We start from the raw sequence: 27849 nt of genomic DNA on the forward strand, positions 1-27849 counted from the left end.
TGCGGGCAGCCGTGCAAACGTAAAACGGTCTGGCGGCCTGCCGCAGGCTGCCCACCACTGTCTTAGATTGTATGCTTTTTGGGTCAGGGACTGTGTCTTTTTGTTCTGTAAGTACAGCGCCTAGCACAACGGAACCCTGAGCCATGATGAGAGCTCCTAGGTGTTACCACACTACAATTCATAAACAAAAAGGGGATGACGAGAGTTTAAGATAGTCAAGTACCACGGAGAGGAGTGGAAAGATATTTTTTGACTGAATTAAAGTTATAGAATGGTGGGGGGGAGGGAAGGAGAAGAGAAATGGGAGGGACAGAACAGCTAGAAGGGAATCCAGTTTCAGAAGAGAGACCCAGAAGGAAGATGCCTGAAACATACCACTTCACCTTAGGTAAATTCTATAAATAGGCTAAGACTTGAATGGTTGCTAGTTACCAAACCTGAGGTTAAAATGAAGCTTTGCATCTTCAGGGTCGGCTTCATCATTCTCCCTCTAACCTTCCAAGACACATGCACAATCATCAGGGCTCCCAAAGCACATATGAACATACTGTCAATCTGAAAAGCTGAATATCTCCATGTTTTATTATACAGTCAAGTGCCGAAGTCTCATTTGTGCAAAGGCTGCTTTCCAACCACAGGGAACAGGGGGGATAACGACAGCTAGCTAAACGTTAACAGAGAACAATTTTTTTTTTTTATTAGTGACTTCAACTCTATTCAAAGGGGGTCTCCACAAATAAAATCTATAGGCGGATTTATCCACCCCTGTCCCCACCCCCCCCAAAAAAGTGGGGATTCAGTACTACACAGCCAATGAGAAAAATGGAATAATTTGAGTTTTCAAATAAAAGGTTTAGCTGCTCTTTTTATGGCATTGAAAAGGTTTTGATACATTCAAAGCATTATTGCGTCAGAAAACGGATCATGCATCTTTATGTTTTCAGACAAATTTTTTACCTGTATTCTGTCATTTCTAGCTACATTTCAAAGGTGCACCAATCTACAATTCGATACTTTTTTTTTTTTTAGTCGCATGCTTTGCCTATGTGCGTGCGTAGATAATAAATATTAAATACAGGAAAGAAAATAAAAGAGGAAACCAAACTGACATTAGGAATATTTTGGGGCAGCTCTGTTAAGTCCTGCCAGGGAAAGAGCAGAAAAAGTTGAGGTAACAGTGGCCACACCACTCAGCTGCGAGTCAGTTGAAATTCACGGAAGTTTTCAGAAATTCAAGTACACAAACACCAGCTGGAACTCTTCACAAATGCCAGAGAAACAGTTCAACTTTTCTTCTTTTCGTTTTTTTATTGTTAATCTATTAGCTGGCGCTCACACAGCTCCTTGTAAATCCTTTTTCTTACGCGTGGCATATCTTCCTGGGAGAACTGAAAAGGGTGGTCTAAGGCGAGGCACTTGCAGTACTGAGGAAAATAAAAAAAAAGCTGAATTGAAACAGGAAAACTGTTGAGAAATACAAAGGGAAAAAAAGCCACATAGCGCTTTAAAATTACACTCTTACCTGGAGCACAAAAACCCCACAGTCACTGTCATTTTTCTGTTGTGGAATGCACTGAGGGAGGAGAAAAAGACAACACATGAAAGGACAGATCCTTAGCCCTCCTTCCGTTTTCACTCAAAGTTCTATTTAAAACCCAAAATAAGATTTTGCAAGATTAGTGAGCTCTTTTTATTGAAAACTGGTGACTCTGCAACACTTACAGCTTGAGCTGCAATTACTTATTTTGGGTCCAGTCATGCCAGGGGAAGCAAACTCTGCACCTTGTTAGGATCATGCCTAGTATTTGAGAGTAGATATTTTATGACTGAAATTACAGCTCTCCCTCCTACATCCGGTTTTTAATGACCAATTCAGGATAGCTTCCTCTCAATTTCTTTAAATAAATATTTTAACGTTACTGTCTACTTTACTCAGGTCAGACTTAAAGACATCAGCAAACTCACGCAAGCCTAAAGAAATGTTTCCCTAGGTATTTGTGCTATAGAAGGTGGATCCCCATCTTCCCCACTGATCTTGAAGGAAGCAACAGGCAATTTGTGGGCAGGCCAAGTGGGCCTGCACATTGCATGTTTGCTGGCCAGAAACGATGTTTGTAAAGAGACAGTGAATTCAGCCCAAATGACACCCCACTTAATTTCCTGGCTTTGCCAGATCATCCCGCTCACGCTCTCTCTCAATTTTTTTATTTTAAATACTTGCAACTCACTAGCTCTCTAACAGTCATATTTCCTGTAAATCCACAGCATTGCCAGAGGAAAAATGATACATTCCTACAGGCAAAAATCATCCATCTCACATAGGGTTACACAGAAATAAAGAAAAGGAGGACTTGTGGCACCTTAGAGACTAACAAATTTATTTGAGCATAAGCTTTCACTTATGTACTCCTTTTCTTTTTGCGAATACAGACTAAAACGACTGCTACTCTGAAACAGAAATAAAGGGAAGACATGTATCTGGGATCCTCTCAGCATTGCACTGGAACCTAGAAGTATCTCCTGTGAGTGGGAAGTCATTGGGAAACTGTCTAATGTTCAGTGACCTGTTTTATATCCTCAGCCATTACAGGACAGTTATACAAGTCACAAATTCCCTCGTTCGCACTTCACACAAGTTGTTCCCTTTTGTCACTGCCAGAGACAGTTTATTTGTTAGCGAATACAGTGCTGGTGAAATGTGCCAGACTGACAGCCCTGGAGACCAAGGCGCTCTGTCTATGTGCAGCATATAGACAAAGCCGTCTGTCTATCCCCAGCTGTACTTGTTTTTCACCTCATACTGTCCCCTGCTGATGTGCCTCAACCTTTGGGAGCGGTCACCTCTAAAGGGAAGAAGAGCTGGCCTCTACTGAGCACTCAGTTCTTTACCCCTCTACCAACATGGGCACTGACTGTAGTGGCTTTGCAATGTGAATAACTTCTCCACCAGGGTCTGGGTGGAAGCCACCAGCTCACTTAGCAGGAGAGAGGGGCCTGGTGGGATCTGAACCAGCAACAAAGAGTCCATTGGCAAGCCCAAGTCATCCAGCTTCTTCCTTTTCGTTCATTTAAAAATAAATATTTACTGCTTCTTTAAATAACATGGATTTAAAAGTGAAGGTGGCACACCCAAGAGATTCAGCTTGCAGAAGATTCACAGCGGGGTTTAGAGGGGCTGGCGCTTACCTTTGTAACAGCAGTTTGCCATCCCTGAAGAAACTCAGGATGATTCTTCTCTCTTGCTTCAGTCAGTAAATACTTTCGTATGTTCTTAAAAAGAAAAATCACAGCCTTACAGTTACACACAAATTAAAGCCAAGGAGAAAGGCGTGCGGGTACATTTAACCAGGGTGAGTTTGGCCCTTGTGCTTAACCCAGTTCCAGTGGTTAAGGAGAGATCTAACTGGCTTCATTGAGCACCAGGGCTGAAATTGGCCCCCCAGTTAAAGCAGGGATACACACTGGAAACCCCACCACACTTGGGGCAATTAAAAGTAGATTGTGCAAAGCGCAAGAAAACGAACTGTAGAGAAGAATTTTGTACTGGCGGAGAGATGCACTAGATGGCCTAGCGTTGTCCAGTTCTAATTTACTTGATTGGCCGAGCTTGCGGGGCCCTTACGCACAATTCGATGGCACTTCTCTCTTTGAAAGTCATGGATAACTTTTGTCTGCTGCATCTGATCAATTCCAAAGTTTCAGGGCAGGTTCTCGGCATCAATGCATAGAAGCCTATTGATTTGGGGGAAATCGGAAAATCCAAAAAGGGGGGGAAAGGGATGGGGGACAGCATCTTGGTTAGCAGAGCCACAGCTTCAACCACCTCTGGTTGAACTCCCTAGCTCTGTAAACACCAGGGTGTGTTGACACTACAGTCCCTGCTGCAGCTTCCTAGACTGACAGAAGGGGTTTCCCCATTGACAGAGTTAATCTACCTCTCCAAGAGGTGGTAGCTTGGTCAATGGGGCTTCCCTGTGTCTAGAGTGGGGGTTAGGTCAACCTAACTACATCGCACAAGGAGCTGCAGTTTTCATAGCCTTGACTGAGGCAGCGAGGTCGATCTAATTTTTAGGAGTAGGTGAGGCCTCAGCTTTATCTTTGGCAGTTGCTGATGGGACATTTATTTTAATTCCGATGTCCTTTCTATGAGCTCTCAGTACAATAATTGCTACTCTGCCTTAAGACAAAAGAGGACAACTACACACACTTAAAAGCTGCAGCCTGCTGTATGAGCGAGCAATTAGGTCAGCTTTGCAAAACAGCCACTAAAACGGGTCAGTCCAGGCCAAACTACTTGCCTACGCTTTACCATCATGACCGAAATATTATCAAATCAACCAGACATTTAAGAAAAAAAAAGTTTGCTGGTACCTGCACTCCTCAAAAAAATAACACAAAATCTTTGGCTCACAAGACGTGCAAAGAGCTATCTTAGCCCTCTTTGAACAATGGGTTTCTTACACTGGACTAGGCTTTAAGCATTTGTTTTTGTGAGAGAGTGCCACAGAAGAGAACACACAATAGAAAAGTTTGCTAGACACAGACTGGTTGTATGAATATGGCAATGGAAGACCTGGGCTTTGCTGCTAGGTCTGGTACAAGGTCGCTGTGACCTTTAACAAGGTCTGTGTCTCAGGTTCCCCATCTGTCAAAGAAGTTAGTAACTCTCTTGCCCCCTTGTAATCACTTTAAGAACCGGATGAAGGCAACAGAAATGCCAAGTATTTATTTTTAGTACATGCACAGAGATTCCATAAAGCATGATGCACCCAAAACCTAGACTTATTTTGGTGAGGATGAAAATTTAATTCTTAAAGCAAGGATCCAAGCACTTTAAGCGTAACTATAATAATTCCTCTTACCTCTACACAAAATTTAAAATGAATGCCTTGGGAATCGTAAAATGAAATAATTCGGTTAGGGATGTTCACAGTAATGAGGGACCAGTGGACTTCCAGGTGAATTGGAATTAACAAGAGAGTCTTTTTGAACAAGTCCACCTGACAAACAAAATGATAAGTATTACCAAACAGAGTAACAGACCATGTACAAGTTAAATATGCTTCCCACAACTTTGTATTTATTTTAAACAGAACTTCTTTTAACTCCCTCCAAGAGCTCTTCACATGTGCATTTCAGTCACATGTGTGTGTCTTGTACTAGATGCAAGACATTGTTGCAGTACAAAAAGCGACTATGAACACTGTGGGGATTCCACATTTAGTCTTCATCTGCAATTGCAACAAAGCACGCTCAATTTATGTGTTAGAAGGGAGGGTAGTGTGGACACACACTAACTAACATTGCTAACACAACCTACAATCAAGCTAGGCCATTCATACATCTTTAATGACATTTCTGCAGTGAGAACTCAGCTGATTCGTACTGACTCTGCAATGCCGATGGCGGTAAAAATGGGTCAGCAGATTAAGCAATCAGGACTCAAAGAAACCACAAAAACAGCAGGTCGAGGCACTTTTCTGACCCTTATTCACTGTAACATGGCACTTTGTTCTTGCCCAGTGAACTGCAGCCCGGACAATAAAGAGGCAGATACACCTTCCAGGGCAAAGATGGTCTTCCTGTGTCTGTACAGCACCTGGAACATTCAGTGTTCTTCTATCGAGTCCAATAAGCAATATAAAACAGGGTGTGACTCTTCATGGCAAAGGCAAAGAAAGATGAGGCCAATATACTATGCAGTGCCTAGTACACCGGGGTCCTGTGCCATAACTAGGGCTCTGCCGTGCTACAGTAATACCAAAACTAGTCCACAGGCGAGGAATCAGAGGGCATATGGAGTGACAAAAACAGTTTTGGGTAAGGGATGACGGCATCTTAATGTTGAAGACAAACAGTTCCTTAAGGAAGGTTTTACGTGCTTAGGTTGTTTAATTCCTAGTGCTGTGAACTGCAATGGAAAGCAAAAGTGGATTTCCAGATCCCCAGGCACTAGATTTTGGTTTATATGAAGAGCTGTTACACACAAAGGAACATTCGGAAGGCACAGTGAACAACTCATCCTGCATCATTAATGTAGCACAGGCAATCACTGAATGATGATACTTTGCCTGTCTGACTGCAGTACCTCGCTGCTGGGTAGACAAGGGAGAAGGACTAATACCACCTTAAAAATCACGTGGAATGGCAGGATCTAAACAACATGGCAAACTTTAGAACGCTCCCATTATTTTAAGAGTAGATCAGGTTTTATTCTTTTGGAAGCTAGGCACTGGAACTGCTTTGGTCTTCAACTGCACTGTGCCCCTCAGTCTTCTCTTTTGCCCCACAAAAGCCCGTGATATTGCTAGAATCTTGTTGTGTACACCAGAAATGCAGAAGAAACAGGACACTGGACTAAATGGACTGGTCTGATCCTGTAAGGCAATCCCTATGTATTTTTAAAAGCACTACGCTATTTGTACAAAGCATAGTGTCCATGCTATAAAACGATGAGTGGGAGAGGGGCAGATTACATTTGTCATAAGGAAATAAAGTGTCCGTATGAACATTAGTGGGTAACACATGATGCAAACAAGAGGTCAGACAGATCTTTGGCAGTGCTCAGCACCCAGCAGCTAATAGTGATAATGTATTTCGATTTGGAAACGCCATAGCAGTGCCTCACGTTCCTCTGTAGGCCAGGCTGCATATTCCATGTTGCACCACAGTCTCCCCTCTTGTAATCCAGACAGGGAGCCCAGCCTACAAAGAAGAACTGGGACATTAAGCAACCAAACTACAACTCCCATGAGGCCTTGCACCAATGTATGCAAACTGAAATATTTGAGTTTTCAGACGACCATTTGAAAGTTTTTGCAGAAAGCAGACACTTTTCCTGAAAAATGTTTAGTCAGAAACCCAATTTTCAATGCTATATGCCTAACAGTGCTTGAAAGTCTGGCCCTCTGCCTTTATATCTGTACTTTAATTGTAAGAGCAATTAGTATCAGCATTTATAGAACCATCTGGGAATTGGTCCTGCTTTGAGCAGGGGGTTGGACTAGATGACCTTCTGGGGTCCCTTCCAACCCTGATATTCTATGATTCTTGTATGACAGGCTATTGCTTTTATTCCAGAGGAAATGAAGTTTCCCCTCAGTGCAATGGTGCGGTAGGAAACAGGGATCTACTTTGGAAGGGACACAGAACTGTTTAGGGCCTGACTTTAGGGATTTTTTTAACAAATATTTTCACAATGTTACTTTCATGTAATACAGTCCTGTCCCCATCTGAACACTCCCCTACAATGATGTGAGCATAATCAATAGTGCTGTAGAGCATGGGAACCAGAAAGTGACCAGTCTAGTTTCACTTACCAAGCTTTTGCAAAACGTATAAAGTACACCACTGAGAGTAGTGAAAAAGCAAATTAAAATTTAGTACGTCCAGTTTTAATAAGCTCTAGTAAAAGATTTGGACCTAAACAGTATCCCTTTAAAGACCACTGGTATGTTAAAAAAAAAAGTCACATTTCATCAGAGGGGAGGTAAACAGAAACTTGATAACTTTTCAATTCATTTATCAAAAGTACACTACAATTCCTATTTGAAATAGGCTTGCCTGCTTTTTTTTTTTTTGTTTAAAATCTGTGTTAAAATGTGGCTCTACTGTACACAGTCTCTAAAAATGCTTTGTGGGTTTCTTGTTTGTCATCCTTAAATTTCTGTACCCAACGTGCAAGCGTTTACAAATAGAGATTTATTTTTCTTTCAGCCGACAGCCCCGTACAAACCAACTTGATGTCGAGAATCCAGGCTGAATTCTTTCCTTCTCAAACATCACCACCAGCAAGAAGGGGTTTTGCCATCCAAACTGAGTTGTTAGCTACAACCCCTTTTTGCTAAGCTCCAAATGATAATGAATCTTTAAAAAACCCAATTCTGTTGAGGATGCAGAAGGAGGAATAGAATGCGGCTTTCCCACAGCCTTGTTGGCTGAGCAATACTGAAAGGAGTAACAAGCAGTAAAAACTCTCTTTTGTCACTTGGTACTAACATAATTTCAAGTTAGCATTTCTCCCCTGCTCACAAGAAAATTTTTAAGTCTCAGCATCCAGTGATCTATTCTACATAAATGATAAGCAACAGACAGAATTAAATAGTACCTTTTTAGTCCATCGTTTTACACCATTATATCCTTTGGTTACCAGCTGTCTATGAAAAAAGCTGTTAAAAAAATGAACCTAGAAAGACAAATTAAAAAAAAGAAATGAGGGTTAAAAGCGTATGTAAATTCTTCCTGTAATGACAAACAAACCTTCTACAAAATTAAACATCTAATTGGCTAATAAACAAGAACTGAAAAAGCAAAACAGTAAAAGGGACAAGTAAGTCTATAGATGTTTTAGCAAAACTTAAATACTGCCATTTTTCAGAATGAAGATAAACTCTCTATTTCCCTAGACCATGTGCTACAAAGCAGTTTATTTTTTGAACTTAGCATTCTTAAGCCTACGACATGCAGCCGCAATATTTTGTTTAGGGAGAAGAGGCTGAAGAAGAGTTACAGATATTATTCTCCCGCATTGCGGGGATTAAAACCACTGGAGGATAGGGGAAATTAAATTTTCCCATCCTCCCGACATAACTTGCTGGAAACTCCTTCCATTTTCTGCTCTGTGACTCAGAACCAAATAATTCGATTGTCACAAGTTATAAAGTTTAAGACACAAAAACATGGACATCAGTGTTCAACCCTCTGGCCAGTTACAGACTTCACAAAAATGCTTCTGAATTTGTCTTGGTCTGCGGTGTCACATCTTTTGCAAGTAACTGCAACCTATTGTTGTGGCAAAAGGTTGTCGATTTTTACAGTTAAAACAATTCTTTAGCATTAGGTTAACACTTGTGTTAGCCTCTACAATTAAAGGAAGAGATTAATACAAAATGAAAAGCTGTAAGTCACATCTTATGCAGCTTTACAACATCTGCATTTAATAATCTTGCTAGTATTGAGGTGGTAGAAGTTATTGCTTGAAAAAAGCTGGATAGTTCAGCATTTGAAAATGCTGGATAAAACCTATTAGTTATGCCAACAGAAACTTCTAACTGCATACTACAAAGTACTAGAACAAGATCTCCCATGAGGATTTAAATTATGCACTATAAAAAGTGGGCACAGGCAGACAGATACAATCTCCAATACCACAGTTCTGGTTCATGCACTGAAAAGCAGAGAGAATACTGATGAGGAATCACTACCACCACCACCACTCAAAGAAGCAGTGCTCTACATTCTGAGCGAGAACATTAAAGGGTTGCTATCCTCTGTGCAGCCAGCCAATCTAAAAATGGCATTGTGTGGTTTCTTTGTGGTCGCAATGATTCCATATTCAATTTGTTCAGCTTACAAGTAAACAGATGGTTCTTCTAACTGTCAGTGCTACAACCAAACTCAATCCAGAATCTGAAAGTCAAGATGGGTTTCTTCTGCCCTGAACATCAACACCAACAATAAGACACTCTACAGCTGGAAAGTAGTTAAGAACACAGTTGATGATGCACGAGCCAGAAGAGAATCCAGCTCACTTTCATAATTTTTGTGGCTCTGTGAGCCTAAGAGGTGTAAACATGTGTGTCAGTAAAGTGAACAAAAGACTGATTAAAGGCAGCAGAACTAGTGAGTACAGAGGGGCTATTTTTAGACTGTCACTTTGAATCACCATAATGGCATTTTAATCTGCATCAGAACTCCCTCCCATTTGTCACGTGTATCTATGGTCTTATGCCATCTTTCCCTTTCCACCCCGTAAGGGACACCTTTTCACAAAACAAAAATGCTCACCTTGTCAGGGACTGCATCCATTATGAGTTCACCATACATATTAATAATCTGCAAGAGTTAGTAAAAATTATAATTTGCACAAAAATAACATTGTATTCCTGAGAGTAAATCCAAGATCTGAGAGGGCATCTAAAGGGCACACACCTTTTTTCTAAAAAGAAGTTGACTAATTAAAGTAACATTCTATTATACTCTGATGCAGGTCGACAGCTCTGGAATCAACCATGGGCTGCTAGAGCAGACATAATATAAGCAGATGCTTAAAGATGGCCTCAGTATGAAATGCTGGTGTAATTCAATTCAAGTCTACTGAGGCACATCTGGAGGACTGCTACTCTCTCCATTTTTTTGGCTATGGGCCTTGCATTGCTGTTACTTTCCCCTCTTCTAGCTAAGTGGGAGGAAATACTATCCTTTCACACCTGCAACCACTGTCTTCTTGGAGAGGAAGTACAGTGTACTTACATGAGGACAGGTCTGGGAGCCAGAAACTCAAGTTCTATATTACTTGGTCTGCCACTGAAAAGCCACTCGACCTCTCTGCCTTAGTTTCCCACCTATGAAGCGAGGATAACAGTGACCTACCTCACACAGGGGGTTATGAGGATTAGCTAATATTTTTTAACACTTTGAAGAGGTAAACATAAACATCATGCATCTCTAACCTGGTCATTAAGCCAGTTCTGACCATCCAGTGTAGCCAGATCATCCATATCTAGCATGTGCTTGTTATAGAAGACCCGGAAATTGCAAGTGGAAGATTTTGGATGCCTTGTCCGATACTTCAGGATTTCCCTGCTGATAAAAGGCTTTCTGAAACAGAATTGAAAAGGTAGAGACATGGATAAAGATATTCCAGTTCATACCAAATGGAGCTGTTTCAGCAGGTGTCAGTTTCAATCTGGAATGCAAATTAGCGATTCAAGTAACTTTTCCTTTTACAAGTACTAGAATATATTAGCGCCACAAACCTATGGGAGAAATCTTCATTAAACACTTCCTTTAATCTTGCCATGACATCTTTTTCACAGAGTGGAACTAAACTGCCATATTTCTTCATCACTTCATCTAGGAATCCTTTGAATACATCAGATAAATGAAAAAGCAAACGTAAAAAGTGAGTTCTCTAGTCCAACAAAACGAGATATTATAAATATTTAATAGCACAGTGTCCCACCCACCCAGTGGCAAGTTGCTGCATGCAGTTAATAGAATACAAGAGTTAAAAAGCTCAGAGAGGCACCGTTAAAGAGGGGGGAAGTAACCCCAGAACTATAAAATCACTTAAAAGTCATCATCTACAGAAAAATGTTAAACACTGAGCCCAATTTTCTTCATTTATGCAGAATTTATACCCAGGTATCCCACTGGAGTTACTCACAATTTATACTTGTGCAAGCAAGAGAAGAATCAGGCCCTTTTGCCTATTTCTATTAACATTTTACATATATTTTATTCAAACATTGTAAATTCAGGGTGCCATCAGTTCCTGCAAGAATTAAAGCCTTCATTAAAACTAAATTTCTAGCCCTTTGGTTACGAAGTCTGCTGACAGCTACCATGCCTATGTTGCTGCTCACTGTTTTCTTGAACTGTAGTACAGTAAAAACATAACAGAGTCTGATCAATTTTTACTAACTATTCAGCAGTGAAACTCAAGAATCAAGTCAATTTCACCCTGCTGTTGCTTGGGAAAGCTCTAAGCAGCAGTGACAACAGCAAGTGGAGATATCCACTGGAAAGGACCAACAGATTGAGTCTAGCGGGAAAGTCTAGCAAACAGATGTTTTCTGGCTGCTAATAGAAACAGGAATAGAATGGTGGAGACATCACCCCATTCCAGCATCAAGAAGCAGGGTAAGTAGGAGGGAAGAATCATAAGAGAGAAGATTGGAGTAACAGACCATCGACCAATCTTGCCGGTTCAGGAGGAAGAGACACCATTCTGAAGCTCCCTTCTAGCTGCCAGAGGGCTTTTTGGAATCAAGGGAAACACTTCCAAACATATTGGAAGCCTGATAATCAAATGCTTATAAGAAAGATGGAGCCCCAGAAAAGGGACCAGGGGCATCACCCCAATAGGTATTCCAGCATCGTTCCCTTTCCCAGGGGACAGGGGAAGGGGCAGATAGCTCGCTTCTCACCTGGACACAGCCCCAGTACAATGGGTTCCTCTCTATTTTGCATTGGCCTTTTGGCTCATCCTCTAATTATTTGAGGTCTGATCAAGTTTCCAAGTAGCAAGTTTCCAAGCAGATGGATGGGGCAGGGCACGGCAAGGCAGGAAAAGGAGAGACTGATCAGATAAGTTGTTAGAAAATAAAATCATGGTATTTTGAGAGATTCTGGGGGAGAAATAGGAGAAGAGATTAAAAACACAATGAAAAGGAAGATACATAAAAAGAGAGGGAGGGAGAAAGGCAGAGAGGAAAACAGACTGAAAATAATGTAGGAAGACATACACCATAACGTATTACTGGGGAAAGGTGAAGTGAAGCCAAGAAAGGAAAGAAATTATATTAAACGAAAGTAAGAAGAAACCATGAACCACACTAAAAAAAAGTATGGAAGTTTACTGCGGACTGTCCTTAATTGTAACTTTGTCAAACACTAACAGCACAGCTTGTATTCCTTTAAGTTGTAAAGGGCTGTGATAACAAAAGTGTTTTTCACCCTGGCTAGGAAATACTGTCTTTAGGTTAGACGATGTTGGAGGCATTATTAAGCTATACACATGTTCTTGTGCTTCAGGGACAGGACTGAGGAGTCCTTAGTTCTGTTCCTGGCTCTGGCCGACTTCTGATCTCACTTATGCTGGTGTAAAGCAATGGTAACTCAAAGAGGAAAACAATCCCAAGTTCAAAACTGGCACGAGGTTGCAACCTCTCTGTGCCAGCTTCCTCATTTGTAAACAAAGATGCTACCACACTGGGGAGGGGTGTGTGTGTGAGTGTGTGTGAGAGAAAGAGAGAGGAGGCTGAAGTTCTTTACTGCTTGAAAAGAACTTTGAGATCCTCAGATGCGCCAAACTGTTACTTTTTGCAACACCTTTGAACAATAGGGCAAGATTTAGATTAATCTGGGATAGAGATTAGAAGGACAAACAAAACCACAAAAATCAAAGGGGTTGAGAATTAAGACACTGCCCCCATCTCTATCTTCCCTCAGTCTGACCTATCATCACATTGATCTTAGGCCCTCATGTGATATTCCAAGGCTCAAAGAAAACAAATGTGCACTTATTACACCTTCCATCTGAGCTCCTAAGATTTCTACAAACATTGTTAGTCTAGCTAGGAATGACTGTCTGGAGCCACACTGATTGGCTGACTGGCCCTTTGTTGATGTCACACATGTACCAACACAGCTAGGACCTCTTTATTGGAAAACAAAAACTCCTTCACCATTCTCTTAAATGGATATGGGGAGAATGCTATGGAGGGGGAGACAACATAAGGGACCTGGAGACCTAAGAAGCAGCCTGATGGACCCTCCTAATCAAAATACCATCTCTGCAGCACTTAGTGGTCCCTGCAGGCACTTGTAACCCATTGAATATCCAAACTCAACTGGGAATTCCATATGCCAAAATTTGTGTTTTGCCACTGACTACCAGTAGAGCAGGACTTGGTCCCCAGTTAATAACAAAGTACATTCAAAGTGGATACTGGGTCAAACTGTTTATGAAAGCACAGCTGGGTTTCTTGGAAATGGAAAGAGGAGTCCAAAGAGCCCAAAAACTCTCAAGAAAAAAAAAAGTGGAAAGTGAAACTCTGTTTATATTTTCCTCTTTTAAGAGATTTCATATAATGCCATACCCACCCCCCAAATTTTTTTTTAAACTTTTAAGAAAATTAAATATGAATGAACCTGAGTATTAGCAATCAATATTGCCAAGGTGTAAATCAGTAAGTTAATGGTGTACTTCTTACTTGGAAGAAGGCACTCACCTTCTATCTTTCTGCCTCACAACATACCTGAATACCACCCCCAATAGCGTGCTAATTCACATCCAGCTGGTATTAACTGCTGTAATGAATTAAGCTTCAAAATATCCCTGAGAGGTATAATTATATCAATTTTTTCTAAAGCAGAAACTGAGGCCCACTGTTTAAGGGACATGCCCAGGACCATTTAAGCAGTGCTAAAACAAGTGAACAAAAGCCAGGTCACCTGATTTTGCCTCCGCTTTAGCCGCAAAGCCTCTTCCCCCATCTAGAACATCAAGGATGGAATTTAGTTGAGCCCTATTTAGATACTTTGGCCATGTATCACCACAGGAATTACAGTGGGATAGCTACGGTGATGCAGCTATGTCAATTCAGCCCTATAGTGTAGACACAGCCTACATCAATGGATGGAGTTTTTCCTGTTGCTGTAGAACACCACTTCTCCAAGCAGCAGCAGGTGGATCAACAAAAGCATTCTTCCATCAACCTGTGTCTACACTGGGGGTTAGGTCAGGATAGCTACAACGCCCAAGGGTATGGATTTCACACACCTCTGAGTTCTGCAGCTATGTTGGCCTAAATTTTAAGCATAGACCAGGCGCTAATTTTGCTTCAGAGTGAACTGAAATGCTATTAGCCAGCTGACACACCCAAGTTCATGGTTCTGAATTTCTCTGCATGATCTGAAGGAGAGAGAAGCTGGACGCCAGCCTGTTCCTCATTTCCCTCTGGCTTGCTTTTCACAGAGAAATGAAAGTAGAGGAACAGTGCATATAAGTATGAGCAAATCACTCTGTCTCAATAGGGTTTAAAGAAATTTTTGTTCAATGCTAGATATTTTGCATCCAGCTTCTCTCCCCTTCACATCATGTTTCGGAGGATCAACCATAAAAGGCTTCCCAATAGCTTCTCCAGACAGGGAAAGTGGAGAATTGGGGCAAAATCTGTCAAATTTAGTAGCAATCCTTTAACACTCCTTGTCAAAGGGAACATATCACAGGCTGTATAATCCACTGAAAACAGGCTGTTCTAATAAAAACCAACCGACCCAGTTATCGCAGTGTTGCTAGAGTCCGTACCAGTATCTTAATGGTACAGTACAAAAGGGAGTGCTAATTCTTACCACAGTGTTATATATATCTCCTGACATCAGATAAGCTTGTATATACAAACACACTTCAAAACACAAGTATTTGTACCATGCTCCACATTAAAAGGAGGCATCAGGCAGCATTGGTTCACCATGTATTATGAATATGAGTGTTCTTTTTTTGGTTTGGTTTTTTTTTGGAAGTTTCAACTACAACCAATTTTGTTTGGATTTAGACTTTTCCCTATAATTGTTTATTACCTCCCTATTCAAACATTTAGGGTATGAAAACCCAAAAGTGAAATCGACTGGTTTAGTCTCCTGTTTAAAGTTAAATGAAGTGCAGAAATTACACAGGCAGTAAGCCTAAGGAAAAGCAAATCAGATCACGATCTAAGTGGCCAGTAATACGTGAGATTACCTGATTTTTATTTTTTAAAAGCATTTTAACCCTATATTGTCCCTTTATAACCTCAAGGTAAAAACATTTTCTAAATTTAAAATGCTGATCCATATTTTTCACAAGCAGTCCAATTTGATTGTATTCTCTAAAACAAAGTAGAAAGATGTACCATTCAACAATTGTTGAAAAATAAAAACCTTGGGTCCATTAAGCATTATACCCATACTTCAGAAGGTACCATTCTAAAGCTAGCATAAGCAAGCCTGCCAAGTGAGGAAAGTATTGCCCCATTTCCCTTACAATCCTCCTCCTCACAGCCTCTCATCTCAGTCAGAGTATTAAGCTACACGCTTTTTGTAATTCATGGTGTGTAATCACTTTAATAAAGGAATTAAAGTGGTAAGGAAACTTCAAATGTTCCCAACTTCATATGCTATGCCCAGCTATTCTCAAGAATGACTAGCTTTATAACGTGTGAAGAGTATACCACAAATCCATGTTGATAACTGCTCATCAGCCACACGAGAAACTTTCTGACTGTTCCTTCTGCCTCCCTTTCGAGTTCCTGATTTTAGTCCTGTGCTTTCTGGCAAAGGCTCCTCTAGGGGGCTTTTACAGTAAGGGTGATCTAGTAACTTTGCACTAAAAATGTCCAGATTAATGGAGCCTTCAACTTCCATCTGGGAAGAGCTGTCTTCATTTTGTGCCAGCTCCGCCGAAAAAGGTCCATTTGCAAGGTTATTGTTCATATGTGAATCCTCCTGGCAGGATTCTAACAATATCATTTCATCAACACACATAACCTGATTAGATTCTGCATCTTCTTGACCTGAAATTGCAATTTCTCTCTCTGTTACTGAGAGGAAAAGATCCTCATGGCAACTGTCCACTGCAGGAGCCTCATTTGTTTCCGTCCCATGCAAGGTCTCTGTACCCAAAGGAGCTGTTTTGTGCAGCTCTGGTTGGCAGATTTTAACACTGCCATCTCTGGATGCAGGTTCCTCGGTATGTAGCTCATCACATTGTAATGCATCCTGTGTAAGGCAGATGTCAGATGCAGGTGTTTTATTCTCCTCAGCTACAGGTCCTGGTGTATTATTGTTCATATCTGATGAGCTGTACAGGTTCCAAAAGGAGTTATTTTTAGATTTCCAGCAGGAAAACCAGTTACAAAATCCACCTTCAAAATCTCCTTGAAGATTCTCTTGACAGTCCCTGGAAACTTTCTCCACCCAGCTTGGCTTGATTTTACTTGATTTGCAGGTTTTGCCTCTTGCTCTAAGTTTTGGGAATTTTATGATTCTATCCCGAAACCTAATCATAGAAAGTTTCTTATGCATCATAAATACAGGTATCTTTTTTACAGTATATTGGTTAAATTTGGACCTCTTTTTAGTAGTCAAGGGGGCACAAGTTCCATTCTGCTCTAGCCCTCTGCAACACCTTCTTTTACAATTGTTTAAGACTACTAAGACGGAATTGCCTTCATCATTATTGCGTTCCTCTCCACTAGGTATGAAACCTTCCTTCTTTACAGGTAAGATAGCATCGCACAGCCCACCACAAAAGGCACTGTTGTCATTGCCGTGCATGCAGCTAAGACTAACGTCTTCTTGTAATTCAGTGACTCTGTTCAAGAGATCTTCACCCTGAAAGGATTCATTGTCCAACTTCTCTATTGCCTGTGCACATGGGTTTCCAGTTTTGCCATCGGGAAAGGGCTTTTTTGCCCTTCTGGACGTTTTTGTAGAAAAGGTGCTGTGTTCAGCAGTTGGTTTTTGACGGTTTTTTGCATTTAGAAGCACTTCAGGAACCCACTCACTCTGGAGTCTGAGTGCCTTCCTTCTGCACTGGAGAGATCGGTACACTTTGTTCCGGTTTAGGCTCACAACTGATTGAGCACTTTGTCTTTTTCTCTTAGCTAGGAAAAAATGCTTCTTTTGGAAGCAGTATTTCCTGAGCCCCCAAAATCCAGTGGTCCATCTTCTAGAAAGGAACAGCGATCGACTTCTTTTCCAATTTAAATTTCTTCTATGTTCTTTCATTTTTCTGCTGCATTATGATCTCGAAGGGCAGCTGTAAGAATAAGGAACACAATGTTACATTTCAGATAACTATGAATTCAAAGCCATGAAAACACAATTCACATTCCTCCAGAAGCCGTGCCTGTCTAAAATTCCAAGAGCTTCCCAAATCCCCACATTGCATTAGAAGGTCAAGCATAACGGTTGCAACGGCTTTCTCACCAGTGTGTTACATGTCTCCCCTCCCAGTTCTATTATTCAGCTGCTCCTCTTAGTTAGAGCAAAGGGCAGGGAACCTCTTATTCTGATCACTCTCTCCTAATCTTGATTTTGACCCAATTTGGGCTAGTGAATCTCTCAACTGCCCCATCTGTAAAGCATAGATAATATTTAACTTCCATCTTAGGAGTTTTAAACCACAGGCTTAAGTCTGAAGTTAGCCACCAAGATGCATTACTAACAGATTCCACCAGGGACACAATGAAGCCAGATTATTGCATAATAAACCTTAAGTATTGGGGAGCCATCCTCTGGTGAGTCAATTCAACAGAAACTCTTCCATGAAAAAGGAACTAAAGTGTTCATATTCCAGGCAAGGAGCTCTCTTTCTTCACTATATATGATGTTTCACTATAGCCAAGTCCACTGTAAAATGGTTCCTCTGTATTTAAAGGGCAATGCTTTAAGCTGCCACAACCAAAATTAACCCTTATACTAACAAAATAGTACCAGCTCAAGACACTGACTGATCCTTCTAAACAAATCCCTTTCCCCATTGAAGTGACCTGCATCTTAGATGGGCAAATATAAATAGTTAAAACAGGGAGGATGCGCGTTTAGGACCACATAAGACTGTTAAATAATTCAAAAGTTAAGGGCCACATAATACTATCAAATCACCCACATTACGTTCTCTCTGCTTAGGCATAGTTGGGAGGGGAGGGGGACTGATAGCTCAATGGTTTGAGCATTGGCCTGCTAAACCCAGGGTTGTGAGTTCAATCCTTGAGAGGGCCATTTAGGGATCTGGGGCAAAAACTGGGGATTGGTCCTGCTTTGAGCAGGGGGTTGGACTAGATGACCACCTGAGGTCCCTTCGAACCCTGATATTCTCTGAGTGGTCTAACTAGTCACGTCAAATATATGTACAGCCTGGAGAAATAAATGTTATTTCAAGAACCTCCTGGGGAGTACAGTCCACCTCTGACAGACGTGAATGGAATATGCAGAAGAAGGTTCACATCACTGTTGCTATGTTTGGCAACAGTCATTTTTCTGCCAGGCTGGATTAAAAGAATAGCAAAATATTTGAACAAGCAACAGAGCAGGGCAGCACCAATGGAAAAAAAATGGATGATTGCTAAGGTGTCACTGCGACTCTCAGTTTGCTTTATGCAACTTGTCCCAGGGCCTGCCAGGAACACTGTACGTTACAAGTGGGGCTGGGCTTCCTTTGCTAAAATTTTTAGGAGATGACACCAAGCATGCGCAGAAGTGATTTGTCACCCACTTATTATGACTTGTTTTCCCCCTCTTCACCAACTGAAAGATCTGCTTCTCAATAAGGACGATTACTACAAAATTTGGATTTTATCCACAGCAGTACGAGGAGCAACTGTGACACCAAGGGATCTTCCACAAGTTTAAAAACAAGGGAGCGTGGTGTCTAAACTGAGATCAAGCATGGAAATGTCGGCCTTAAAGGAGAATTTCAGTTATGAATATGTGGAAACAGACGTTGACAATGGAGTTCTGACAGAACCCTGACTATAGCGTTCACTGTTGAAAAATCTATTAGAGTGAACAATCAGAAAAACAGACAGGTTTTGTTTTGTTGGGATAGAAATGCAAACAGAGGGTAAAAAATTTAAAGGTTAGTACTACTACTCCCACTGTACCATGAAAGGTCAGCTGTTGACTTGCAGAGAGTTGTGAATCATGCAGTAATAGACTGGGACACACACTGGTAAAAACCAGCACAGATCATCAGCACAACTGTGAGGAAGTAAGTCTATTTTTTGTCAGCCTTATTAACAAGGCAGTCATTACTGTTCTCCTAAATGGGATAGGACAGCAGCAACTCCAATAAGGATGATTTCCTCACATTTGCTCTACTGACTTTCACCCATCTCTCTTTAGGCTAGGTCCTCCACAAGAGTATATCTTACCTGCAGAGTTAGCCTGGGTGTTCAGCACTCAGGTTAGCACAGCCCATGTTACTGTGTCCACACTGGTGCTATAGTCACCAGTGTGAGGTGCTAGGACTTCTGGAGGGATACCCCACGGCTCTTTACACTGCACCACTAGGACGTGTTTTGCAATGCACTGTGGACAACGTGTGTGTGTGTGTGTTGGATGGCATCTCTGTTCAAGTATGCAGAAGTGCAGTAGAAATGTGGCAGACCACATGACATGTGGGGTTCAAATGCTGAATCCGTGTATAGGAACTGGAAGGTGACTTCCGGTACAGAAGAAAGGAGCAGGCAGAGGGCAAGAAAATACAGCCCATGGGGAACTGCAAGAAGGCACTGGAGGACTATTAGAACCTCTGTTGATTAGCCTATATCCCATGTGGGTAGGTTACCAACCCCAATTAAAGTGGAAACCAGGCTCAAGCCTATATACTTCCAGGCTGGGCCAGAGCAGCCAGCCCATGTTCAAGCAGATAAAACCCAATTTAAAAATATACATTTTATTTAAATATTTTCTTCTTTTTTAAAATAAATGTATTTACAATTAAACTTGAAATTATGACTGCCTATATTAAGGCCTAAACTTATTATAATTAAAATAATTTAAATTAAATTTAAAAAGTATTCAAGCACTACAAGTTTGCTGCTGACGTTTTAAAGAAAGACCAATACTCTGGCAGAAGTCACTGGCTAAGCACCTGGAACTAGAGTTTGCTGGAGTGCTAAACCTACTTTACACAGCAGTAGCCTCTTCTGCCAGTAGAGAGAGAATATTTTCTTCAGTTATTCAATACATTCAATTCAGTGATTAGTTCATTCAAAGTTAAGAAACTAAGTGGGAGTTGAAAGGGCAGAAGGGCTTGTTTTCCCTCTTCCAGACTATGAATAAAAATGAGGTACGGGGGATGAGAAATACCAGTTTTGAAATCTTGAAGGACACAGTGATCAGAAACAAACAGTTTAATTCACTAATTACAGTTAATATTCCTATGTTTAATAAATCAGTTTTAAATGCAAAACATGTTTTTGATAAACTTTATCTGAATAAAAACAATTTAAAATGCTGTATTTGTGCATTTCATTGAATTCCAATTTCATTCCAAATGTAGCTTGACTTAAATCAAATAAAAAATTAATCTAGTAAATCAATGTGTAATTTGCCATTTTCTAACACTATCGAGAAAATAGGAATATGAATACACGTTTACATTAATGTAAGTAATTATAGAGCTTGAACGTATCCTCCTGGTTAACAAAAAAATACAAAGTTTAGTGTAAAAGGCCATAGTTAGTTGCAAATGAACATGTTTTAATGGTTACCAACTAATGATAATCAACCTTGCTTTAGGAAAGTAACTAAAAAGTACAAATGCAAGACAAGATTAAAATTGCTGATTTAAAATCAGTCCATCTGCCCGAGTTTGAAGCACCACCAAACCCAGATTACAGTATTGTGTGTGTGGATGGCAGCAACAATAGGGGATTGGCTAGCTGCAACGAAGACATACCCTAACTGGAGTCTGAGGCTATATATGCTACCCCGGTAAGTCGACCTAAGTTACGCAACTCCAGCTATGTGAATAATGTAGCTGGAGTCGACATAGTTTAGGTTGACTTACCGCGGTGTTTATACTGTGCTGGATCAACAGGAGACACTCTCCCGTCGACTTATCTTAAACTCTTCTCGTTCAGGGTGACCAGAGAGCGATCTGTGGTCGATTTAGCAGTTCTTCACTAGACCAGCTAAATCGATCCCCAGTACATCGATCGCCAGCACATCAATCCAGCCATAGTGTAGACATAGCCTGAGGCTTCAGAGATCCTTTTTGGAAAACCGCAAGAGGAGCTGACTGGGCCTTTCACATAGCAGCAGCAGCACTCTGGAACCTTCCCAGGCAACAAAAGCAGAACTAGCCAGCTGCACGGTAGTGATTCAATGCAAAGCCAGCCCACAACGTCCTTCACTTCACTCTGGTTCAATGGCTCCTAACTCACTGCCCTTTTTTGTCTTCGTAGTTTCCCTTTAACTGCCATGGAACTTTCCAAAACCTTCCTTCAGATCCCTGTAACATCACTTACTGGCAATCTCAGATACCACGATGAGCACAGAAGAGCCTGTGTCTTGCAGCCTGAGCCACAGAAGTGTCAGTCTAAACAACTTCATGAACTTACCTTCCAATGTTTTTTCAAGAACAGCTCTCATGCCCAATCCCATTTGGAGTTACTGGTTCACCTCTAAACCTTGCTATGTTCTAATATTGTGTCGGACACTAGCCTTTCTCCACACAGATGCACCTTCACCAGCAGAAACACTAGCATTGTCAGGACTCTGGACTGCTGCTGGCTTTTTAACCTCCAGCATGCAGAGAGAACTGTGGCTAAAAATGCCTGCAGCTACCACTGTCTTCTCCACACTAAACTGAATTAGTGATAGCAACAGAGGGAAATTTCTAGGAAAAAAGACCGAGTGAAAATAAGACCTAACTGTAAAAAAAAACCCCACAAGGCTAACTTGAATTGTACTCAGAGCAGATGTCTCACAAAACTGAAATGAAATTTGCAATATTGTTGCACAACTGTGTCACTAACTGTTGGACACTAGTCCCAATGTTAAAAACGGGACAAAAGGGACAAAGTAATACACTTCTGTACAAAAAAAGTTGACTTACTATTGTTATAATACTTCATATTACTACAAAGATTAATGATAATTTCCATATATTTCAGTTCAGGCATTTGGCACACACAACGCATAGTCGATTTCACTATTTCCCATGCTTTGCTAGTCAGTTTCTTCTGTTTTCCTGAGTCACTGACACAATGGGGAGAGGAAAACATTTTTTTAAAATACGAAAAAGTCTATTTCCCCCCCCCCCAAAGTGTGGATTTCAAGATGGTGCCCCTTTAAGAAAAAGCTTTCCAGGGATTGGTTAAGTATTATTTTAACAGGCTGAAAACTTTCCTCTTTTCATCGTTACTAGTAGACCTGAAAGCTGCAAAACAATGTTCTATATGAAAAGTTTTAATTGAAAAATACTAGAGTAGAGGTTTGCCACATTTAATTTTTTCAGTGTTGCAAGAACCATCACTGGTTTTCTGTGCTCTCTCAACTTAAAAAAATATTTGGGGTAAGGCAAATATTTGGGGGTAATAGCTAAAAAATGCACTAATGATAGCAGAGAAACTGCACTGTGCAATGTATTTCTCAGTAGAGTTGTACATGTGCCTTAAAATAAAAGTGCTCAATACTCTGCCACTACAAATAATAATGTTACATTAAAACAGTTACATGGAATCAACCTTAAGAATTTGGGCTTAAAAATCAAAGAAACTTCTAAGATACATCTGACACTACGTCCTTAAATCCAACGCAATACACGGCATACGCCGTCTAGGATCACTCACTGCCCGGTCGTGTTTTCTTAGCTGCAGTAAGCAGGCACAGTAGGATGACGACAGCACACAGTTTGCCTCATCTCTGAGAATACTCCCACTCTTCTGGGATGTTAAACTCTACTATATTTTATTTACATTGCACGGAAACAGTATTACTTAGGTCCAATTTTGCCTCAGACGTGCACAGCTAGTACTTCCACCAGTAAAATTAATAGTTCTATTCAAGTACAGAAACTCATTTTAACACCAAGGGCCAAATTCTGCACAGGTGCAACAATTTTTAACCCCAACAGGTCCTTTTACTTTGTTAGTGAACACAGATAGTGCATACATATGCCATCCCACCTACATTTTAGTCAACACATGACATTCATTGTTGGAGCAAAATTAACTAGTTATGTCACCATCCTCCGTGCTGGAAAACATACAGCACATTTGAATCCTTAACTGTGAACATTCTTCCTTTTTCTGTTCAGTTACAAGCTTGCGACACTGTAAAGATTATGACGAGTTTCAGAGTAGCAGCCGTGTTAGCCTGTATTCGCAAAAAGAAAAGGAGGACTTGTGGCACCTTAGAGACTAACAAATTTAGTGGAGCATAAGCTTTCGTGAGCTACAGAGCTCACGAAAGCTTATGCTCAAATAAAATTGTTAGTCTCTAAGGTGCCACAAGTCCTCCTTTTCTTTTTGTAAAGATTATGCGCATTTCTGGAAGTTATTAGAAAACTTTTTCACAGGTAGCTTAATATGAACAGAAGACCACACAATGAAAAGTTTCAAAAAAAATCTAAATGATTGTATAAATTAAACTTTTCTGTTTCCATATTTCACACAGTGAAAATGGGGGATAATTACATATCACTGCATTAGCAGCTACGGATGTTTAGCTCAAATTTGATGTATTCCGTTTGTACAGATTAAAATTTACAGTACTGGATACAGTAGCTCTTCACTTCCTGTTCTAAACCTTTGTGCAGTGTTTATGTGCACGACTGAACAACTGCTGAGTTTCATCGCATAGTGAAGTAACCCTCCAGTGATGAAGTAACACTTGGAGAGCATGCTTTGGGATGAAAGACACTATACACATATAAGATATTACAAACAGTGACTTGCAAAGTCCAATAGTACCACATATGTATATCAACATAAAAAATAAGTTATGAAAATTATTGCCAATAAAGCGATGAGGTCAGGCATGTTTAGCCCAAAAATTAGGTTTTGTACAAATAAGTTTTTTAGTAGAAATGTTTTAATGCCATTTTAAAATGTTTAGACTTGCAACTTTTGGTTGGTTTTATAATCACAAGAAACAAACTCTGCCAACACCACCCCAGTCACTATATCAAAGCAGGAATGTGCAACTGACAAAGCTATAGTGAAATTTGTCTATTTTCATTGTCCTAGCGGAGTAAAGAGCAGAGGAACTAGAAATCTACATGCACAGTCTCTGCATTTATCATGGATTGAGGGGCCTCCCTGATGTTTTCTCAGAATTTAAGCTTTCATTAAAAAATTAAGAGCCTACTTTCAGAGCTGTTAAGCACCTACAGCGTCCACTGATTTCAAGTGAAGTTGCTGGTCCTTAGCATCTTTTTAGAAAGTTTTCCTGTCTTCTGAAGCATGCAGAGAATGAAAAAGTAGCTCCAAAAGGTGCAAGCTTCCCTACTCATGTTCATGGTGTTAACTCTCAAGACAGCTGAGAAATTAAATGCCATCAAACCGATTGAAATGTCCAGCTCACACAGCAACAACGCGATTGTAAGATCCATCCATTCGGTTGGAACAGGTGTCCATGTATCCAATTTGTGTTTTTATCCCTCCGCCACACAGGGCTCTCTGTTCAGCTTCCCTCTGCCTTGCAACTCAGGTCCCCAGTGACCGTGCTGAGCACCAGTGCCTTGCACCAGCTGCCAGCCTCTGAACTGTATCATGTGCTGGCATGACCCCATAGGGCAGAAGGGCTCTTCCACTGCTGCAGGAACTCCACCTCCGCAGGCAACAGTTGCTAGGTCAAAGGAAGCATACTTCCATTGACCTAGCTACGTCTACGCTGGGGGTTAGATCGGCATAGCTACGATGCGAAGGGGTCTGGATTTTTCTGACTCCTGAACACTAGATCTGTGTTGATCTGAAAGTAGAGCCCAGGCCTTACGAACTGGTGGTCCAAGGTAGCTGAATCTTTAGTTTATTGAGGGAGAAGCAATGCTGGAAATCTCCTCAAGAGAAGACTGAAAGGCCAGGAAGGGGGTTTGACAGCATAGTATGGTTTAGCACTTCCGACAAGGGAAAATTATTCCAAAGCCTTCCTCTGCTTCTGAAGTTACCAAATCATCCCATGCACTATAACAATTTCCAGTCACCAAATTTCTTCTTTACTTCTGCACATCTAAAAATCCTCGCACTCCATGAAAAAGCTCATTTGACCCTACACTGGCCAAGACTTTACTTGGCCTAGCGTCTCAGATGGGTATGTACTCATGGTGACCAGCCCCTCTCGCTGCCGCAGCTACAATCAATTTTTAGCACACCAGCTTGAAATGGGCACGTTTCCTTAGTGAGTGAGAGACTAGAACAGGGAGTAGGACCCAGCTGACAGTTGCAAACAACTAGACTCCTGTAGTAAAGTTCGCAAGGTTGCTCTGATTGGTCCAGGAGCACCTGTTCACTTTGACATCTTACATTTGAGTGACTCCTTGCATTTTACACTGACATCTGACAGCAAAGAAAGGAATAAGCCAAAATAGAGATGCAAACTAAACAAAGTATCTCGATCCAGGCAAGGCTTCAGTGTTTTTGGCAAAATTTCCCAATGAAATCATATTGCTTTTTTGGGAAATCTATACCAATGTCTCCGACATTCCCCTGTATGTTTTCCATGACCCTGACAAATATAGCAAAAAGCAAACACTGTAAATAGTTAGAAATCTTTAAAGTTCTTTCAGTTATAATTTAAATCACTAGTAACATAAGCATCATAAAGACAATGTAGATTTTAAATGTGAATTTTAACCAATAAAAATCCTTTTAATCTGTGTGCTCAGACTAGTCAGATTTTCCTTGGAACTCGGAGAGGGAATTTTGGGCACATATCCTCCCAACCTCCTAAATGGATGTCACAGAAAGTGTTTCAAGAAAACATAGAACCCAAGACACAGGGAATAATTGTACCTCCTCCAACAACTCAAACCACTCTCTGGGGAGATGGCAAGAAGCTCTGTTCCTGTACTGTGGGGTCCTTCCCTCCACCACAGCAAAACCAGGGCCTCAGCTTCCCACTAGTACCCACGTCCCTCCCAGCAACCGTTTACAAAACCTCACACCCAAAATGGGGGCAGAGGTCACTCTGCCCAGCCCCAACCGGCCGCCCCCCAAACACACCGCCCCCCTTGCACACCTCAGCCCCAACCGGCCCCTCCCCCCAAACACGCCGCCCCCCTTGCACACCCCAGCCCCAACCGGGGCCTCCCCCCAAACACGCCGCCCCCCTTGCACACCCCAGCCCCAACCGGGGCCTCCCCCCAAACACGCCACCCCCTTGCACACCCCAGCCCCAACCGGGGCCTCCCCAAACACGCCGCCCCCCTTGCACACCCCAGCCCCAACCGGGCCCCCCCCCAAACACGCCGCCCCCCTTGCACACCCTAGCCCCAACCGGGGCCCCCCCCAAACACGCCGCCCCCCTTGCACACCTCAGCCCCAACCGGCCCCTCCCCCCAAACACGCCGCCCCCCTTGCACACCCCAGCCCCAACCGGGGCCTCCCCCCAAACACGCCGCCCCCCTTGCACACCCCAGCCCCAACCGGCCCCCCCCCCAAACACGCCGCCCCCCTTGCACACCCCAGCCCCAACCGCCCCCCCCTCCACGCTGGGCCCCCCCTTCCGCCCCTCAAACTCTACCCGCCCCCGGCCCCAAACCGGCCCCTGCTGTCCCAAGCGGCCGCCAGGCGGGCGGGAGCCGAGCCCCGGCTCGTACCTCTGTCCCTCGTTGTCGTCCAGCGCATCCCGGCCGCAGCAAAGCGCCCCCAGCTCCGCCCCCCGCCGCCGCCGGCTCCCCTGGCTGGCGCAGCGCCTCCCGCCAGCCCCTGAGCAGCGCCTCACGTGGGCAAGTCCCTGCGCACTGCGCCGGCGCACACTGAGCTCCTCACTCTCCCGCGACAGGCCGCGAAGGGCGGGAGAGAGGAGCGCGGAGAGAGCACGACCGGCAGCTCAGCTAGTGCGCATGTGCTCGAAGGGGCCTGGTCCTCAGCGCGCCTGCGTCACGTACGCTAACGCGCTCTCCCTCCCCTTCCTACCCCGGGCGCGCGCAGGAAAGGCGGGGCACCGCACCACGCTTTTCCCACCACAGAGGCCGGGGCTAGAGATTTAAAGGGACAGGCACAATTAAATCCATCTCTGTTTAGAAGGACCTGGGTGTGTCCTTCCCACCCTCCATGCCCCTGAGGTCATTGCCATTATTAAAGCGCCAGGATCTCTACACATTTCCCCGCCTTTCCTTCTCCACCTGCCCGGCAACACCACTCATCTCCCAGGGACCACCCTGATTCCCGCACCTCTGCATTGCCAGCCCCCCATCTGCACCCTTCTCCGCCCCCACCATCCATCCTGCTCGGGGTGCTTTTATTGCCCCTCCAGTAGGTTTGGTTACGGGGTGGCTATTTTAGAGGCGAGAGTCTGCGAGTGTTTCTAATAAGCTCGGAGCCGATCCCCAGCCACCTAGGCAGATGCTCGTGGTGGTCACTGTGCTGCAAAACAAGGCCGCTCCAAACTTCACAGGGACAGAGCCAGCACCTCTCCCTAAATCATGGGCCTCAGCTGAAGGAGAACCCCGCCAACGCCAAGCGGTCAGGAACCAGCACTTAGAACCCAAAGCATCACTGGCTTAAAAATCATGCAATTAAAACAGAAACTTTTGGTCTGTCTTCTGACTGTTGAGCCTTTCGGGGTGTGTGTGTGATCATTTCATGGGCAAAATTTACTCTTACCTGCACATACAAAACTGCAGGG

General features: G+C 42.4%; 1 protein-coding gene across 1 annotated transcript; it reads right to left on the reverse strand.

The window, feature by feature from the left end:
* Positions 1–556: 556 nt before the first annotated feature.
* On the reverse strand, positions 557–26971 carry SENP5 (SUMO specific peptidase 5). The gene is made up of 10 exons (XM_073359233.2): positions 26819–26971; positions 15717–17305; positions 10758–10863; positions 10452–10599; positions 9787–9834; positions 8108–8185; positions 4863–5000; positions 3187–3270; positions 1523–1573; positions 557–1424 (listed from the first exon to the last, which is right to left on the reverse strand). The coding sequence occupies exons 2-10, from the start codon at positions 17272–17274 to the stop codon at positions 1314–1316; spliced, it is 2322 nt and encodes a 773-aa protein (XP_073215334.1). The 5' UTR covers positions 17275–17305; positions 26819–26971; the 3' UTR covers positions 557–1313.
* Positions 26972–27849: the final 878 nt, after the last annotated feature.

The sequence above is a fragment of the Lepidochelys kempii genome, chromosome 9 (assembly GCF_965140285.1).
Source record: "Lepidochelys kempii isolate rLepKem1 chromosome 9, rLepKem1.hap1, whole genome shotgun sequence".
Classification (NCBI taxonomy): domain Eukaryota; kingdom Metazoa; phylum Chordata; order Testudines; family Cheloniidae; genus Lepidochelys; species Lepidochelys kempii.